The 15,005-nt window shown below is 38.8% G+C and overlaps 1 protein-coding gene across 1 annotated transcript in view; it reads left to right on the plus strand.

Annotated features, from left to right (window-relative positions):
• The window catches only part of OXCT1 (3-oxoacid CoA-transferase 1), a 158,939-nt gene that overhangs the window by 87,170 nt on the left and 56,764 nt on the right, over positions 1 to 15,005 (plus strand). Inside the window, exons 12-13 of the mRNA XM_043489240.1 lie at positions 3,789 to 3,861; positions 4,473 to 4,548. Coding sequence (XP_043345175.1) covers positions 3,789 to 3,861; positions 4,473 to 4,548 — 149 coding nt within the window. The remainder of the gene's footprint in view (positions 1 to 3,788; positions 3,862 to 4,472; positions 4,549 to 15,005) is intronic.

The following is a 15,005-nucleotide window of genomic DNA, read 5'->3' on the forward strand; positions in this document are numbered from 1 at the left end:
CTGAAGCCCAGATAAGTGAAGTGATGTGCTCAAGATCAGGTTGCTAGGGACAGATTCTCATGTAGTCTTCTGCTCTTGGCCCCAGGCCTTTTTCTCTGCACATTGAGCTACATCCACTGATAACTTGAGAATTTACAAACGTGCAGAAGGCAGCATTTAGAACATTTCTGAGGCCTCAGGAAGATTTGCAATATCCTAGTGCAATTGTGAAATTTCTAATAAATCTCATGTTAGCTTACATATTAATGTGCATTTTGCATTCTTTCTTATTTCTTAATATTTTTCTTATTTTAATATCAAAATGTTTTTAATAACTTCTTCTTGTTCATTGTTCAGTCACTAAGTCGTGTCTGACTGTGCGAACCCAGGGACTGCAGCATGCCAGGCTTCCCTACCTTTTGATGAAAAAACTACTTACAAAGACTTAGCAACTAAACAACAACGACTTAGAAAGAACCGTGTTAATCTCATGGCTTTTGAATATCCTTGTTTCCTGCCATGTGCCTCAAGAGCAGTGGCTTTCAATGGGAAAGAGGGGTGATTACACCTTTCTGGGGACATTTGATAATGTTTGGAGTGCCAGTGTTACTGGCATTTTAGTATGCAGAGGCCAGGGATGCTGTTAACTATCCTGTAATAATCAGAGCAGTTTCCAGCCCCCAACATCAGTAGTATCTGCTCTAGAGGTCTGTGTGTCACATCTGAAGAATTACAGGCCTGCAGTCTAAAGTACAAATAGTACTGCATTCAGGATCTCCCTAATGATTGTGATTGACCTTTCCAGATTTATCTTTTGCTATAGCTGAGTCCACCCATACTGAACTGCTCGATCTGTTCTGTTTCCTTCCTCCATGACTTAGCTCTTTCAGTGCCCTTCCTTTTTTGTTTTGTTCTATCCCTTCCTTTTTCATCCCCATCTCTTTATCAGTAATGCCTAGCCTTCAAGTCCTAGTTCATTTGTCCTCTCCAAATCCTCTTGTGGCTCAGAAGTGCTTCTCCTTCGAACCCACAACACATTTAGCATCTCATAAGCATACCACATTTTGCCTTGTTATTATTTGTGTATATTCATCTCCCTTGCTGGGTATTGTGTTCCTTTTGTTTAGGGCGTGCACGCTTGCTTGGTTGCTACAGTCATGTCCGACTCTTTGTCGGACACTATAGTCTACACTATAGACTGTAGCCCTCAAGGCTCCTCTGTCCGTGGGATTCTCCAGGCAAGCATACTGAAGTGGGTTTCTGTGTCCTCCTCCAGGGGATCTTCCCTATCCAGGGATTGAACCTGTATCTCCTGCATTGCAAGCAGATTCTTTAACCACCTGGGAAGCCCTTGCATAGGGCAGCGATTCTCAAAGTGTGGTTTTCAGAGCTACAGCATTGGCATCCCCATCACTGGGGACTTCTTAGAGATGAAAGTTCTCAAACTCTGGGAGTTGTGCTCAATTTTATAAGCCCACCATGTGATTCTGATGAGTGTTTGAGAACCATTTGTCTAGGGCATCTGCATTTTGTTTTAAGGCACAGAGTAAACATTTACTTGTTATTGAGTAAATGACATGTTATGTCATGAGCCAAATGACTCAATAACCATGAAATTGGTTAATTCTGTTGCCTGAATATCATGAGAGGATGTAGACATATACAGGGGAAAGTTGAAAGAGACAAATAATTAGGAAAAGCCAAATACGAAAGCCTTTTTTCTTTAAGATATTGATTGTATTATTGATTATAATTATTTAACCAAATAAGGACACTGTATTTTGAAAGCATTAATATCAACTTTAGGATATCCTATTTTTATTTAGATTTTGGGATGTTAAAAATGATGAAAATTAGCTTTTTCTTCAAAGAATATGTTTATAAGATACCAGAATATATTACAGGGGGCCTGACAATAACTTTCATAAGAATTATTTTCTGGGCTCTTTAAAAAATACTATCCTTGATAAATCACATGGGGAGATCGGAAGCTCTGTGTGCATTGATCTCAGAGTTTCCTTTACAGTAAGTGGTAAATAATGCCTTCTATATACTGCCAGCCAGTAGAGATAGCCCTTTGGAAGTCATTTTGATTTATCACATAGAGAACAAAGAATTGAGACTTTTGTTTGTTTGTTTGTTTTGCTTTTTCAGCCTACAAGATCTTCTTTGCCTCTCCATCTCACAGGAGTGGAGAGGAACTGTATTTTCTGGATGTGAAAGTGGTGTTAGTTGTATAAGGCTTAGTTGTATTCTGCTTGTCCTGAAACCTGGAGTTCACATGCTGGTATATAACCGTATCATAAAAGCTAATTGCTTGCCCCTGTAGCATTTATCCCTAGAGGGTTGATGGCATTGTCTTTTTCACAAGTAGGTTTGGAGTGAGGAATAACAGTGAAAATAATATTAAAAATTAATGTTCACAGAGTGCCTTCTCTGTGCCAGGTCCTAGAATAAGGGCTTTACATGCATGATTTCATTTAATCCTTCAAATCTTATGTGCTGTTTACAAGCCAGCCCTTATTAATCACACCAGACAGTATTTTCCAAAGCTTTTCAGCTTTATGGTCCTTTAAAAGAGGTGAAAATGTTTCCTTTGTTTAGAATCAAACTTCTGGGGGTCAATAAATAATTCATCATGATATAGATAGTCATGCTTTATATGTGAGCTCAGGTGGAGGGTGATATTGGTGAAGTTAGCTCTTGGACATGACTTGAGAAGTTGAGGGGACAGCTGTTGCACATCTGAGCACGGTCAGATTACTCTGGTCCTGTTATGTCCAAGAGCTTTGCTCTCTTCCAGTCTTGGAATCACTTTTCTTCCCCTTCTTCTTGTCTGCCCTGTTACACTGGGGCGGTGGCATGCAGTGTCCTCAGACAGTTGCCTTAACCTTTGGCAGAGTGGCATGTGAACACTTTTCTGTTGAGACCAGAAGCATCTCCTGGGTAACTCAAACTTCTGAATAGACAGGTCACAAGAACTAAGCAGCTCAGGTTTGAGTTAGGTTATATTATCGCTTGTGTAGGGATTGGATGACCTTGAAGAGCTTTTCTAGTTCTGAGTTTTTATTATGGGATGTAAGTGTTGGGAGAGGTCCTTCTAAGAGAACCTTTTCTGGTTATTAATAGAAATTTACCAAAGCAAGGGCAAAAAGATTAAGCAGAGAGAGAGAGAGAGGTTGAAAGAAGAGATTCAGGCCCAGTGACGTTAAGGAATTAGGTGGAACCTTCTTTCTAGATTATTCGTTGATTTTTAAGAAATATTTGAGAAGCATCTCCTGTGTCATTCCCTTCAAGCTGTATTTCTTCATGTTTATTCTACAATGTTTCAGTCCAGTGACTTACAAGTAGCATTGGGTTCTGACAGGTGCATCCCGGGAGCCCCTTTCTTCTTTACTCCTATTAGAGTTTAATAGAGGCTTGTGAAGGGACTGGGTCTGATGGGAGACAGAGATGGTTATGTAATAATAGGCAATAGAGAAGTGCATTGTCTGTAGAGAATTTCAAAACAATAATAAAATGAAAAGTTGGTCTGCTTTTCACTATCCCCACGCAAGGGCAAATCTGAACAATGTTAGTGACAAAACACTTATCTTCGTAGGTTGAGAGTCCCCATTGTGTCCCCCCATACCCCTGTTGTTGCTGCGTTTTGGTTAAGGGACACTTAGTTCTGTATGAAATAGAGAAGGTGTAGACCTCTGTCTCCACCATGGTTTCCGCTCTTAGAACTCTAATAGCATTTTCTTTCTTTTGTTTTCCCTCTCTTTGTGTGTGTGTGTGTGTGTGTGTGTGTGTGTGTGTGTGTATAGGCAAGGAAACAGTTACTGTTCTTCCAGGAGCCTCTTATTTCTCCAGCGATGAATCATTTGCGATGATTAGAGGGTATGTAATAACGGAGCCCCTCATGTTTCCCACGGTGTGGAATGAGCTGAGTCATCCCTGAGTCTGTTAGCAAGACTCCGAAACATAACCACCTCTCCCAGCCGGAAAATGATCATGGACTTGCTTGGCTGCACCAAGATGTGAAATTATTCACATTGAATGTTGGCAATTGGAACATGCAGCCCACAATTATTAAAAGAACCTTCAAAGTGGAATATATGTCTGTGTGCCAACTAAACTGAAGTAAACATTTTTGAGGCTCTTTCTGAGGATCCTAACATTTTCTACAAACTTGTGTTTTCATTTTCTAGCTAGTGTTTCCTTCAAATCGAGCCACATTCTCCCTCACCAATGGAAACAAACTCACTGTATACACCTGTTTTTAATTTGTTTTTGGAGACAATATAGGCTATAATTTTTTACAAGAACTCTTAATAGTTATTTTTCTATATCAGCTTGAAGTCATTCTATTTGGAAATCAAGTGTTGGGTGGAGGAGAGCAAATATATTTGGGGGCAGGGGGAGTAGGATTATTTAATTGCTGGCAATTTCAAGCAAAAGGGACATAAAACATGGAAGTTTGCTTTATATTTCTTCTTTGTCTTTCTCAGGGGACATGTCAATCTAACAATGCTAGGAGCCATGCAGGTTTCCAAATACGGTGACCTGGCTAACTGGATGATACCTGTAAGTAGGCATGTTTTCTTCTGAATTATGCCTGGGTTAGAATAATTGTTTTTGAAGTATTAATATTAAGAGAAATCTTGTCAGATTGCTATGAGTGCAAATATAATTGTTACAAAAATAAATATTGTAATATGTATTTCTTATTTCAAATTTTAATAAAAATCAAATTTCTAATTCTCCTGAAAAATATTTAGCTTTGCCAGTTTACTATGTAATTGGAACTAAAAATAGATAAGATCAGAGTCAAAGCATTATTTTCCCTAGAAAAACAGAGAACTTCCTCAGAAGGTAAAAAATATGGGTTAATTATACTCTGATAAAAGTAAGAAATACAAATATTTATTATAACTAAGCTTTATAACTAGAAAGAGTAATATGTTCATTAATTTTATGTTACTTGTATTATTTTCTTATTCACAGTGGTTAAAATGCTCTCTTGATTAGTCATGTGACCCCATGAGTAATCAATCACATTGTCTTCTTTTACCGAATACAAAACCTGTGATATTTAAACATGTCTGTGAAATGCAAACATTTTTCATTTACTAACGATCTAAATCAAGGAAGAAACCTCTTTTTTTTTCATTTATTTTTATTAGTTGGAGGCTAATTATTTTACAATATTGTAGTGGTTTTTGTCATACATTGACATGAATCAGCCATGAATTTACATGTGCTCCCCATCCTGAACCACTTTGGAAAAAAGACTATAATCAGTTGATTTATGAGTGTAGTTCTTTACATTCCAGAGTGTGGTTCTTTATATGTGTGGGCAAACAATGAGTGTTCATGATTATGAGCTCATTTTTTTCAGGTTACTCTTTTAATGTGTAGCTTTAAAGATTTCTGTATGTTTCTCTGAAGCTTGAGCTAAAAAATATTTTAACTGAGGTTGGTGTTCTATAATGAAAGGTTTTTTGATTTTTTAAATTTCTTAGTTTTTCCTGCTCATTTTTTGAGGAGGGTGAATTAATGTAGTTGATAACAATGGTAGAGATTGTATTAGTTTAGCTTTTTTGAACTATGATCTCTTGAAACATTATTTTAAAATTTCAGTTATTATTACAGTTCTGGCTCTCAAACTTGGTTGCATATTGGAAGCACCTGGGAATTTTTAAAATGATGATGCCTCTGGGCCATCATTAGTTTCCAGTTTAATCTGGGATATAACCTGGGAACTGGTCATTTTAAAAGCAGTCCTGTATGGTGATGATATGTAACCACATTTGAAAACCAAGTTTGAGTGTATTAAAGAATGACCATCAATCATATTTAAAATGTAAAGGGAAAATATCATTGACCCATTAATAGTAAGAACCCTTAGCAAATTATGGATTATATTGTTATTCTAAATTAGCCATAGTTATAAGAGCTGGCAACTTTTGGCGGCTTCAAAGAAATCAGGGGGTCTCCTGAGCATTATACAGTAAGTCAGATTGATACTTTATAGGAATGTTTATTTGTGTAGAAAGAGTGTATTTCTCTTTTCAAATTTTAGAAAAAGGCTAATAGAGGGTAGTAGAAGGAGCATAAAATAGCAAGCCCTGAGTTTCAGCTCTGACTCTAAGGTTATAATACATATCATAGAGCTTGACACAGTATATGCTAGATAAATGGGTTGTTATTATTTGATAAGTTAAGAAGGAGAAGTTGGAGATGCCTGGCAGAGGGCGGAAGAGGATTGATTATTATGAGCAGAAGCAAGAGAGTTCAAAGTAGAGTCTATTTCTCTGACTGTTAGTGAGTTTTAAAATCACAGAAACATGTCCAACACATTTTTGCTTTCAGGGAACTCGGGCATCTTTAACAAGCTACTATACAGTTTGTTTTTATTATGATTTAGCACACAGTGAGGCTGGAAGCTGTCATGGTGAGAGTATGCCTTATGTAGTTGTCATTTGTAGGAAAGATTTTCCAACATGTATCATGGTTTTACATATCCTATGAAGATTCCTGTGAATGATGAAAAACATCAGTGTTTATTACTTTGTAATTTTCCTAATACAGTTTGGAGCTCATGAGTTTGCAAAGGACTGGATCTAGTGGAGCAGCAATAAAGAACTCTGGAGTTCTGAAGGGGCGTGGAGAAAAATTAAGCTTAAAAAGTGTTCTTGTGTCTGGTTCCACTCTTTTGGTCATGGAGGTTAATAGTGTCTTTTCTGAATGAGCATTTCTTTTGTTCTTTTAGAATTTTATTTATGGCTGTGCTGGGTCTTGATTGCTGTGCAGGCTTTTCTGTAGCTGTGTTGAGCGCTACTCTCTAGTTGCAGTGGATGGGTTTTTCATCGCGGTGACTTTTCTTGTTGGAGAGAACGGTCTCTAGGCATGCAGGCTTCAGTAGCTGCAGCTTTCAGGCTCTAGAGCGCTTGCCCACTAGTTGTGGTACATGGGCTCAGTTGATCCACAGCTGGTGAGGTCTTGCCAGATCAGGGATTGAATCCCTGTCTCCTGCATTGGCAGGCAGATTCTTTACCTGTGAGCCACCAGGGAAGCCCTCTTTTGTTCTTTTAGTAACTGATAATCACTTATGGGATTCTTTGTATGTGACACATGGTATATATTTTGATTCCTTTGGATTCAAGATAGCTTAAGAGTCAAGACCATGAGCTTTAATTTGGGAGAGATCTGATTTGAATTTCAGCTCTACCCCTTAAAAATTCACAATCTGGAGTACATGTTTTTGTTAGGATTAAATGAAAAGAAAATGAAAAGGGAAAACTCAAAGCACTCCCTAAATAGTGGCTTTTATTTTTAACTTCTTCAATGTACTGTTGCTTAACATTGAGAGGGAATATTTGCCTCAAAAAACACTGGCGTAAGCAAGACTGTATTTTACAATAACTGTAAAACCTGTGTATCCAAATTCATATTCAAGTACCAGATCCGAGGACACATTTCTTGTTTTTATTGGTTATGTCCTCCTTACTTAGTTTCAGTGAGCTATCTATTTCTGTTTGCCCTAAAGATTTATGTTGATTTATAAAATTTAGATATATTTTTATTGCACGACCTGGCAGTCAAGGCGCTGAAGGGTTCAGCTTTATTATATCATTTTTCATTTACTTTTATCTTTTTACTGAGTTTAATAATCTTTCAATGGTTGTAAAGTCTTGAGTTTCTCTGCATCGTAGCATCTCCATCAATCATTACAATGTCAGATTATAATAAACTTTAAGCTTTTAAGGCAAGCAAATGGTGTGGATGCTATTTGTCTTATCCTCTAATAGCTTCTTAGTATGCAGCATGGGTCCTGTTTTCACAGATTTTTGAAAATTCTGCCCTGAGCATACAAAGAGAGAAAATGTGACAGAACAGTGGTTGGCTCTTTCTAGTTCTCTGATGATGGTAACCCCTGGCAAGCTGCAGAAATATGAGAAGATGTGCAGTCCATTGACTCTCCATCAAGAGCTGCTCTGGCTTTTCTAATGCTTATTTCTGGGAAACAGTTGCCATAGATGATAAACTTGTGAGGGGAAGTAGATGTGTATGACCTACTATGGGAGCTGGTTATTAAAAGCCTGCAATAGCTGCCCTCTGGACAAATTGCTGTATCTGAGCTGAATATAACAGCCAAGGGCCTGCTCCTTCTACACGGGGAGAACAGAAATGAGGGATTCTTGGGAAAAACACAAATAGGATGGTTAGGTGTTTGTTTTTCCCTCATACTTTTCATTTCTTTGTGCATTTTAGAAGATTAAGCACAAATCGACGTCATATTCATGTATGCTGTATGTATGAGTGCATAACATTGACTTGGTCTCCTAGATATGACGCCTGTTTTCAATAAGCTAATTCTCTAGTTTTCCTACTACAGCTGAGGGGAAGGGGTTGTGTTCAACATTTAGTCTCGTGGTTTAGATGCCCATATATTAAACTGTAGGTACAGATACAGAAATCTAAAGATTACTGTATGGATAGATACAGACATACAGATCTAGATGGTTGTTATAAGATCCTGGTGTCTGGTCAACTTGTCCCAGTGCTCAGGCAGCTGCAAGCCATGGGCAAGGGAAAAGGGCAGGTGGGAGATACGTGTGCTTCACAGTTACTCAGCAGTGCTTTTGCCCCATCAGTGTATTGTAACAGAGACTGTAGAGAACTTCGGGGTTAGATATGCCTGTTCTTAAGTACTGAAGTGAACGTGTTAATCGCTCAGTTGCTCAGTCGTGTCCAATTCTTTGCGACCCCGTGGACTGTAGGCTGGGCTTCCCAGCTGGCACTAGTGGCAAAGAACTCTCCTGCCAGTGCAGAAGGCATGAGATGCAGGTTTGATCCCTGGGTCGGGAAGATGCCCTGGAGGAAGGCATGGAAACTCACTCCAATATTTGCCTAGAGAATTCCATGGACAGAAGAGCCTGGCAGGTTACAGTCCATAGGGTCAAAAGGAGTCGGACACGACTGAAGTGACTTATGATGCACGCAGAGGCTGCAGCCCTCCAGGCTCCTCTGTCTATGGAATTGTCTAAGCAAGAGTACTGAAGTGGGTTGCCATTCCCTTCTCCAGGGGTTCTTTCTGACCCAGGGAGTGAACCTAGATCTCCCTTATTGCAGGCAGATTCTTTACCATCCGAGCCACCAGGGAAGCCTTGCTTAAGTTCTGGTTCTGTCATTTATTGGTGGTATAACAAATTAGGTGAACCTTGATATATTCATTTGTAAAATGATAACATTTAACTCATGTGCTTGCTTTGGGGATTAAGTTAGCTCATTCATTCAACAAATATTTATTAGATGTGTATTAAGGGCCATGCTCTAAATTTCTCTCTAAGCACTGTATCAGTAACATCCCACAAATTTTTGTCTATTTTGTTTTATTATTATTCTCTTCAGGATCTTTTTAATCTCCCTTGTGATTTTTTTCCCATGACCTATTGGTTATTTAAAAGTATGTCATTTAATTTCAATATATTTGGTGATTTTCCACAAAACTTTGTGCTAATTTCTAGTTTAATTCTTGTGAAGTCAGAGTACATACTTTACATGGGTTCTATCCTTTTAAGTTTGAGGTGTATTTGCAGCATAGATTATAATCTATCTTTGTGCTTGTTCCATCTGTTTCCATTCTTGAAAAGAATGTGTATTCTGCTCTTATTGGCTAGAGTGTCCTATAACTGTCAGTTAGGTAAAGTAGGGAGATGGTGTGGTTCATGTCTACTGTGCCTTTCTATCAGTTACTGAGAGAAGAGCATTGAAATCTGGAGTTATAATTGTACATTTGTGTGTTTCTCCTTTCAGTTATATCACTTTTTACTTTATATATTTTAAAGCTCCATTGCAGTAGTACACATTTAAGATTATTATATTCTTTTAACAAATTGACCTTTTAAAAAATTATATTTTTCTTCATCTCTGATAATATTTCTTATTCTGAAGCCTACTGTCTTAATATGACCACTCTGCATGGTATATCTTTTCCCATTCTTCTACCTATAACCTATCTTTACATTTAAGTGAGTTTTTGCAGTTAACATATATAGTTAGATTTTGGTTTTTTATCCAGTCTTGACTTATTTTCTTATATATATTTTAGTGGTTCTCTCAAGATTTGCAGTACAGGCCATCTTTTATTTATCAAGTTATATCACTTTATGTATAATGAAAGAACCATGCAGCTATAAACTTATATTCTATGTTATCTTCTTTGCTCTTTAGTCATATGTTTTATTCTGCATGTGTTATAAATCCATGGTGCATGCATGTGTTCTAAGTCACTTCAGTTTTGTCCAGCTTTTTGCAACTCTGTGGACTATAGCCTTCCTGGCTCCTCTGTCTATGGGGATTCTCAAGGCAAAAATACTGGAGTGGGTCGCCATGCCCTCCTCCAGGAGATCTTCCCAACCCGGGGATCGAACCTGTGTCTCTTATGTCCCCTGCATTGACAGGCAGATTCTTTATCACCAGTGCCACCTGGCAAGCCCCATAAATCCATGGTACTTTGTTATTTTTGCTCTAAACAGTCAAGTCTCTTTTAAAGAGATTGAAAATGAGAAAAATACTGTTCATAATTTGTGTATATAAATTATGTATTTTATCTATTTTCCCTGTATATTTGCTCTTTCCTTCACTTTTCCTTTATATCAATTCAGAATGCCATCTGACCGTATTGTCTTTCTGCTTGAAGGACATCCTTTGATTTTTTTTTTTTTAATGCAAGTCTTACAGATGTTACTCAAGTTGATTCTTTTAGTATCTGCTTTTTTAAAAAATTTCTTTAAATTTTTATTTATTTACTTTAATTTATGGAAAATTTGCTTTTAAGCTCTTTGAGATTAGTTGACAGCAGCCTTTAGTTTAAGTCTAATTAGCCCCACTACTCATACTGTTTCTTTCTGAGGACACTACCTGATGTCCATGGCATTTCCCCTCTGGCTAGTGGGAATATGAATTATTCTCAGACCTGTGTGAATTCTGGGCATTTTTCACCTAATACTTCTAGTGATTCTTCACCAGGCCTTGGATAATTTTTTCTTGTAATATATACACATCATTACTCTGGTAAACACCTTGAGTTCACCTTTTGCAAATCTTCTGAGCTCTCTCTCTGTATAGAAGCTCCCCTCTGGTATTTTGAGATCTCAAGTCAAATTCTAGTTGATCTGAGATCTCAACCCAAATGAGGCAACTGGAATTCTGGTTTCCCCTCCTTGCACTGCAGGCTAAACTGTAGACAGTAGCCTGGGGCAGTTGTGGGCCCCTCTCATTGGCTTCCCTTTTCTCAGAGATCACAGTCCTGTACTGCCTGCTCTCTGATGTCTGAAAGATGGTTTTTCTATTTTTTTGTCTGTATTTCTTTTTTTTTTTTTAATTATTTATTTATTTGTATTTATTCGGCTGTTTTGGGTCTTACTTGGAAAACGTGGTATCTTTAGCTGCGGTATGTGGGCTTAGTTGCTCCGTGCCATGTAGAATCTCAGTTCCCTGACCAAGAATTTAACCTCTGTCCCCTGCAATGCAAGGTAGATTCTATTTTCTTTTTAATTAATTAGTTTAATTGGAGGATAATTACAATATTGTGCTGGTTTTTTCCATACATCAACATGAATCAGCTGTGGGTGTACATGTGTCTACCCGCTCCTGAACCCCCCTTCCATCTCCCTCCCCTTCTGGATTGTCTTTGAGCACTGACTTTGAATGCCCTGCTTCATGCATTGAACTTGTTTGGGTCATCTGTTGTACATATGATAATGTACATGTTTCAATGCTGTTCTGTCAAATCATCCCACCCTTGCCTTCTCCCACTGAGTCCAAAAGTCTGTTCTTAACATCTGTGTGTCTTTTGCTGCCCAGCATGTAGATTGTCATTACTCTCTTTCTAAATTCCATATATATGCATTTATATACAGTATTTGTCTTTCTCTTTCTGACTTATTTCTCTCTGTATAACAGGCTCCAGTTTCATCCACTTTATTAGAACTGATTCGAATGCATTCCTTTTTATAGCTTAGTAATATTCCATTGTGTATATGTACCACAGCTTCCTTACCCGCTCATCTGCTGATGGACATCTAGGTTGCTTCCATGTCCTAGCTATTGTAAATACTGCTGCAGTGAACATTGGGGTACATGTGTCTCTTTCAGTTCTGGTTTCCTTGGAATTGTATGCCCAGCAGTGGGATTGCTGGGTCATACGGCAGTTCTGTTTCTAGTTTTTTAAGGAATCTTCACACTGTTCTCCATAGTGGCTGTACCAGTTTGCATTCCCACCAACAGTGTAAGCAGAGAAGGCACTGGTGACCCACTCCAGTGTTCTTGTCTGGAAAATCCCATGGATGGAGGAGCCTGGTGGGCTGCCGTCTATGGGGTCGCACAGAGTTGGACACGACTGATGTGACTTAGCAGCAGCAGCAGCAACAGTGTAAGAGGGTTCCCTTTCTCCACACCCTCTCCAGCATTTATTCTTTGTAGACTTTTTGATGATGGCCATTCTGACTGGCGTGAAATGATACCTCACTGTGGTTTTGATTTACATTTCTCTAATAATGACTGATGTTGAGCATCTTTTCTTGTTTTATTACCATATGTATATCTTTTTTTGAGAAATGTGTGTTTAGGTCTTTTGCCCACTTTTTGATTAGGTTGTTCGTTTTTCTGGTGTTGAGCTGCATGAGCTGCTTTGTATATTTTGGAGATTAATTCGTTGTCAGGTGTTTCGTCTGCTATTATTTTCTCCCAGCAAGGTGGGTTCTAGACCACTGGACCACCAGGGAAGTCCCTGTCTGATTTTCTAATTGTTTGAAACCATTAATAATATTTGTGAACTTTGGTCTTTATATAGTTCTTGGATGATTTTCCTAGTGTAAATCCCTAGTAATAGAACATCTTGGTCAATTTTTAGGTTTTTTGAAACTTACTGAATTCTTGTCAAAAAATTATCCCACTTTACACTCATACTGTTTTCACTCTATCAACAACTCTGGTATCAGTTTTTGTTTGTTTGTTTTTCCTGTTGTTCTAATCTGTTATTTTGCATTTCTTTAAAAACTGCATCCTTGACTATTTAAAGAGCAGGCAATATCTTATTTTTCTGGAGGGGCACTTAATCCTTTTTTTTGCTGTTGTTCTGGACGCCTTCCTTTTGGCTTTTAGCGTTTATTATATCTTATCAAATATTGTTTCCAGTACTGCTGCCTTTGATCATTTTAAAAAGAATTATTGATGGTGACTGTTCTTCGTTGTGAATGTGTCTTAAGAGACCAGCTGTAACAAGCAAGCATGTGTGAACGTGTGTGTGTGTGTGTTTTGTTTCTGATATATTGAACAAGTCTTACGCTTGGGATGAAATCAAAGCACAGCAATTTTTATCTCCTGTGGTGCATTTAACTTTATTCAGTTGGGAAGCTTTCCCTCTGTGTCAGCTCATTCTCAGATAATAAACTTGCAGTGGGTCACTTTAATTCCCAAACTCAGTGGTGAGTCTAGAATTAAAGGATCCAGTTCAAACTGGTGGCTCAGATGAGGAATCTGCCTGCTATGCAGGACACCCAGGTTTGATCTCTGGATTGGGAAGATCTCCAGTATTCTTGCCTGGGAAATCCCATGGACAGAGGAGCCTGGCAAGCTATAGTCCATGGTGTTACAAGAAGCAGACACAGCTGAGCAACTAAACACAGTGCAGACTAGTGAGCTTCGCTTCAGGATGCTTTCAAAAGCAATGTATCTCCTTTCTCTGCTGCTTCCCAGCTGTGGGCGGAACAGGCTGCCTGCATTTGGGGAAGGTTGCTTGGTGTTCTTTTGTGTTTTCTCTTCACTCACTTTGTCCACCAACTCAGTTTGACACTGCAGGGTCAAAATTCAGGAGAATGGAAAGGTGAGGAAGAAGGTCGGGAAGGTTCTTATGTGGCTGTTGACTGGTAATGCTGTGAACTGCCTCCATGCTCTCTGGTCCTTTCAGATGTTCAGAGCTGATCCCTTTCTCTGTGTGGTTGGGCTGGGGTTTCGGGGACCCCCTTCTGGGCTCCTTCTGTAGTGTCTGTCCTGATGAATGATGCCTGGATGCTTTGCCAGAAGCTCCTGGTTTTCCTATTGTCCACTTCACACATACACTGTCAGTGATAGGACCCTCTCTTCCTTCCATGGCATCTTGTTGAGAAAATATTAAAGCATCTTCATGCTGGCCCTCTCCTACATGGCCCACATCTGGGAAGCACCCACACATTTCTTGTCCACCTTCAGGAATAGTGTAGCTACTTTGCCATCATGGTAGCTTCTACTTTCTCAGGTAAGAGTCAGACATGCCATTCCCTGGTTGCATCCTGGCTCTTCTCCAAAGGGTATGCTGCTCTCCTATTGTCATCCAGGCTCTAAGATGTTGATTTAGGGGTAGACGAACACTTGCCCCTCTTTTTGGTTGCTGGGATGGACCTTTCTTCAAGCCCTTTATAGAGAATTCTCTGCTGTGGCCTGTACCCTGCTCCTTGGTCTTGCCAGTGGATCCAAAAATCATAGAACTTGTTTTTGACCATTTTCTCTGAAAATTCTGTTACTGAGCATCTGTCTCACATGCTGATATCTCATAGCTGTCACAGCTGAACATCAGTCAAATCAAGACAAAAAAAGCCCCACTCTAGCATTTGGTTTCTACCACTTTGGCTTGTGGCCCTGCTGTTTCCTTGCTGTCATTATTTCTCCCTTGTAAGCTCATATTTAGCTAAGTCTCCATATATGCGGCAGTGTCCTCTGTCTATGGTTCCTGTATACCAGGGTGATCCCCCCAGTTTATTCTGTTCCTAGCTCCCCTGGAGAGAATAGAGGACCATGGAAGAACCTAGCCAAGCCCTTCTCATTCTACCAGGGAATAAAACGTACGTTGACCCCAAGGATAGAACTTCACTTCCTGTGCCAATTAGAGACACATTTAATATTCGTGAAATTTCTGAGACCAAAGAATGATTTCTTTTTGTACTGCAATTTAACAAGTGAGCATACATTAAAAAAAAAAAAAAGACAACCTAGGATTA

The sequence above is a fragment of the Cervus canadensis genome, chromosome 16, assembly GCF_019320065.1.
Source record: "Cervus canadensis isolate Bull #8, Minnesota chromosome 16, ASM1932006v1, whole genome shotgun sequence".
Classification (NCBI taxonomy): domain Eukaryota; kingdom Metazoa; phylum Chordata; class Mammalia; order Artiodactyla; family Cervidae; genus Cervus; species Cervus canadensis.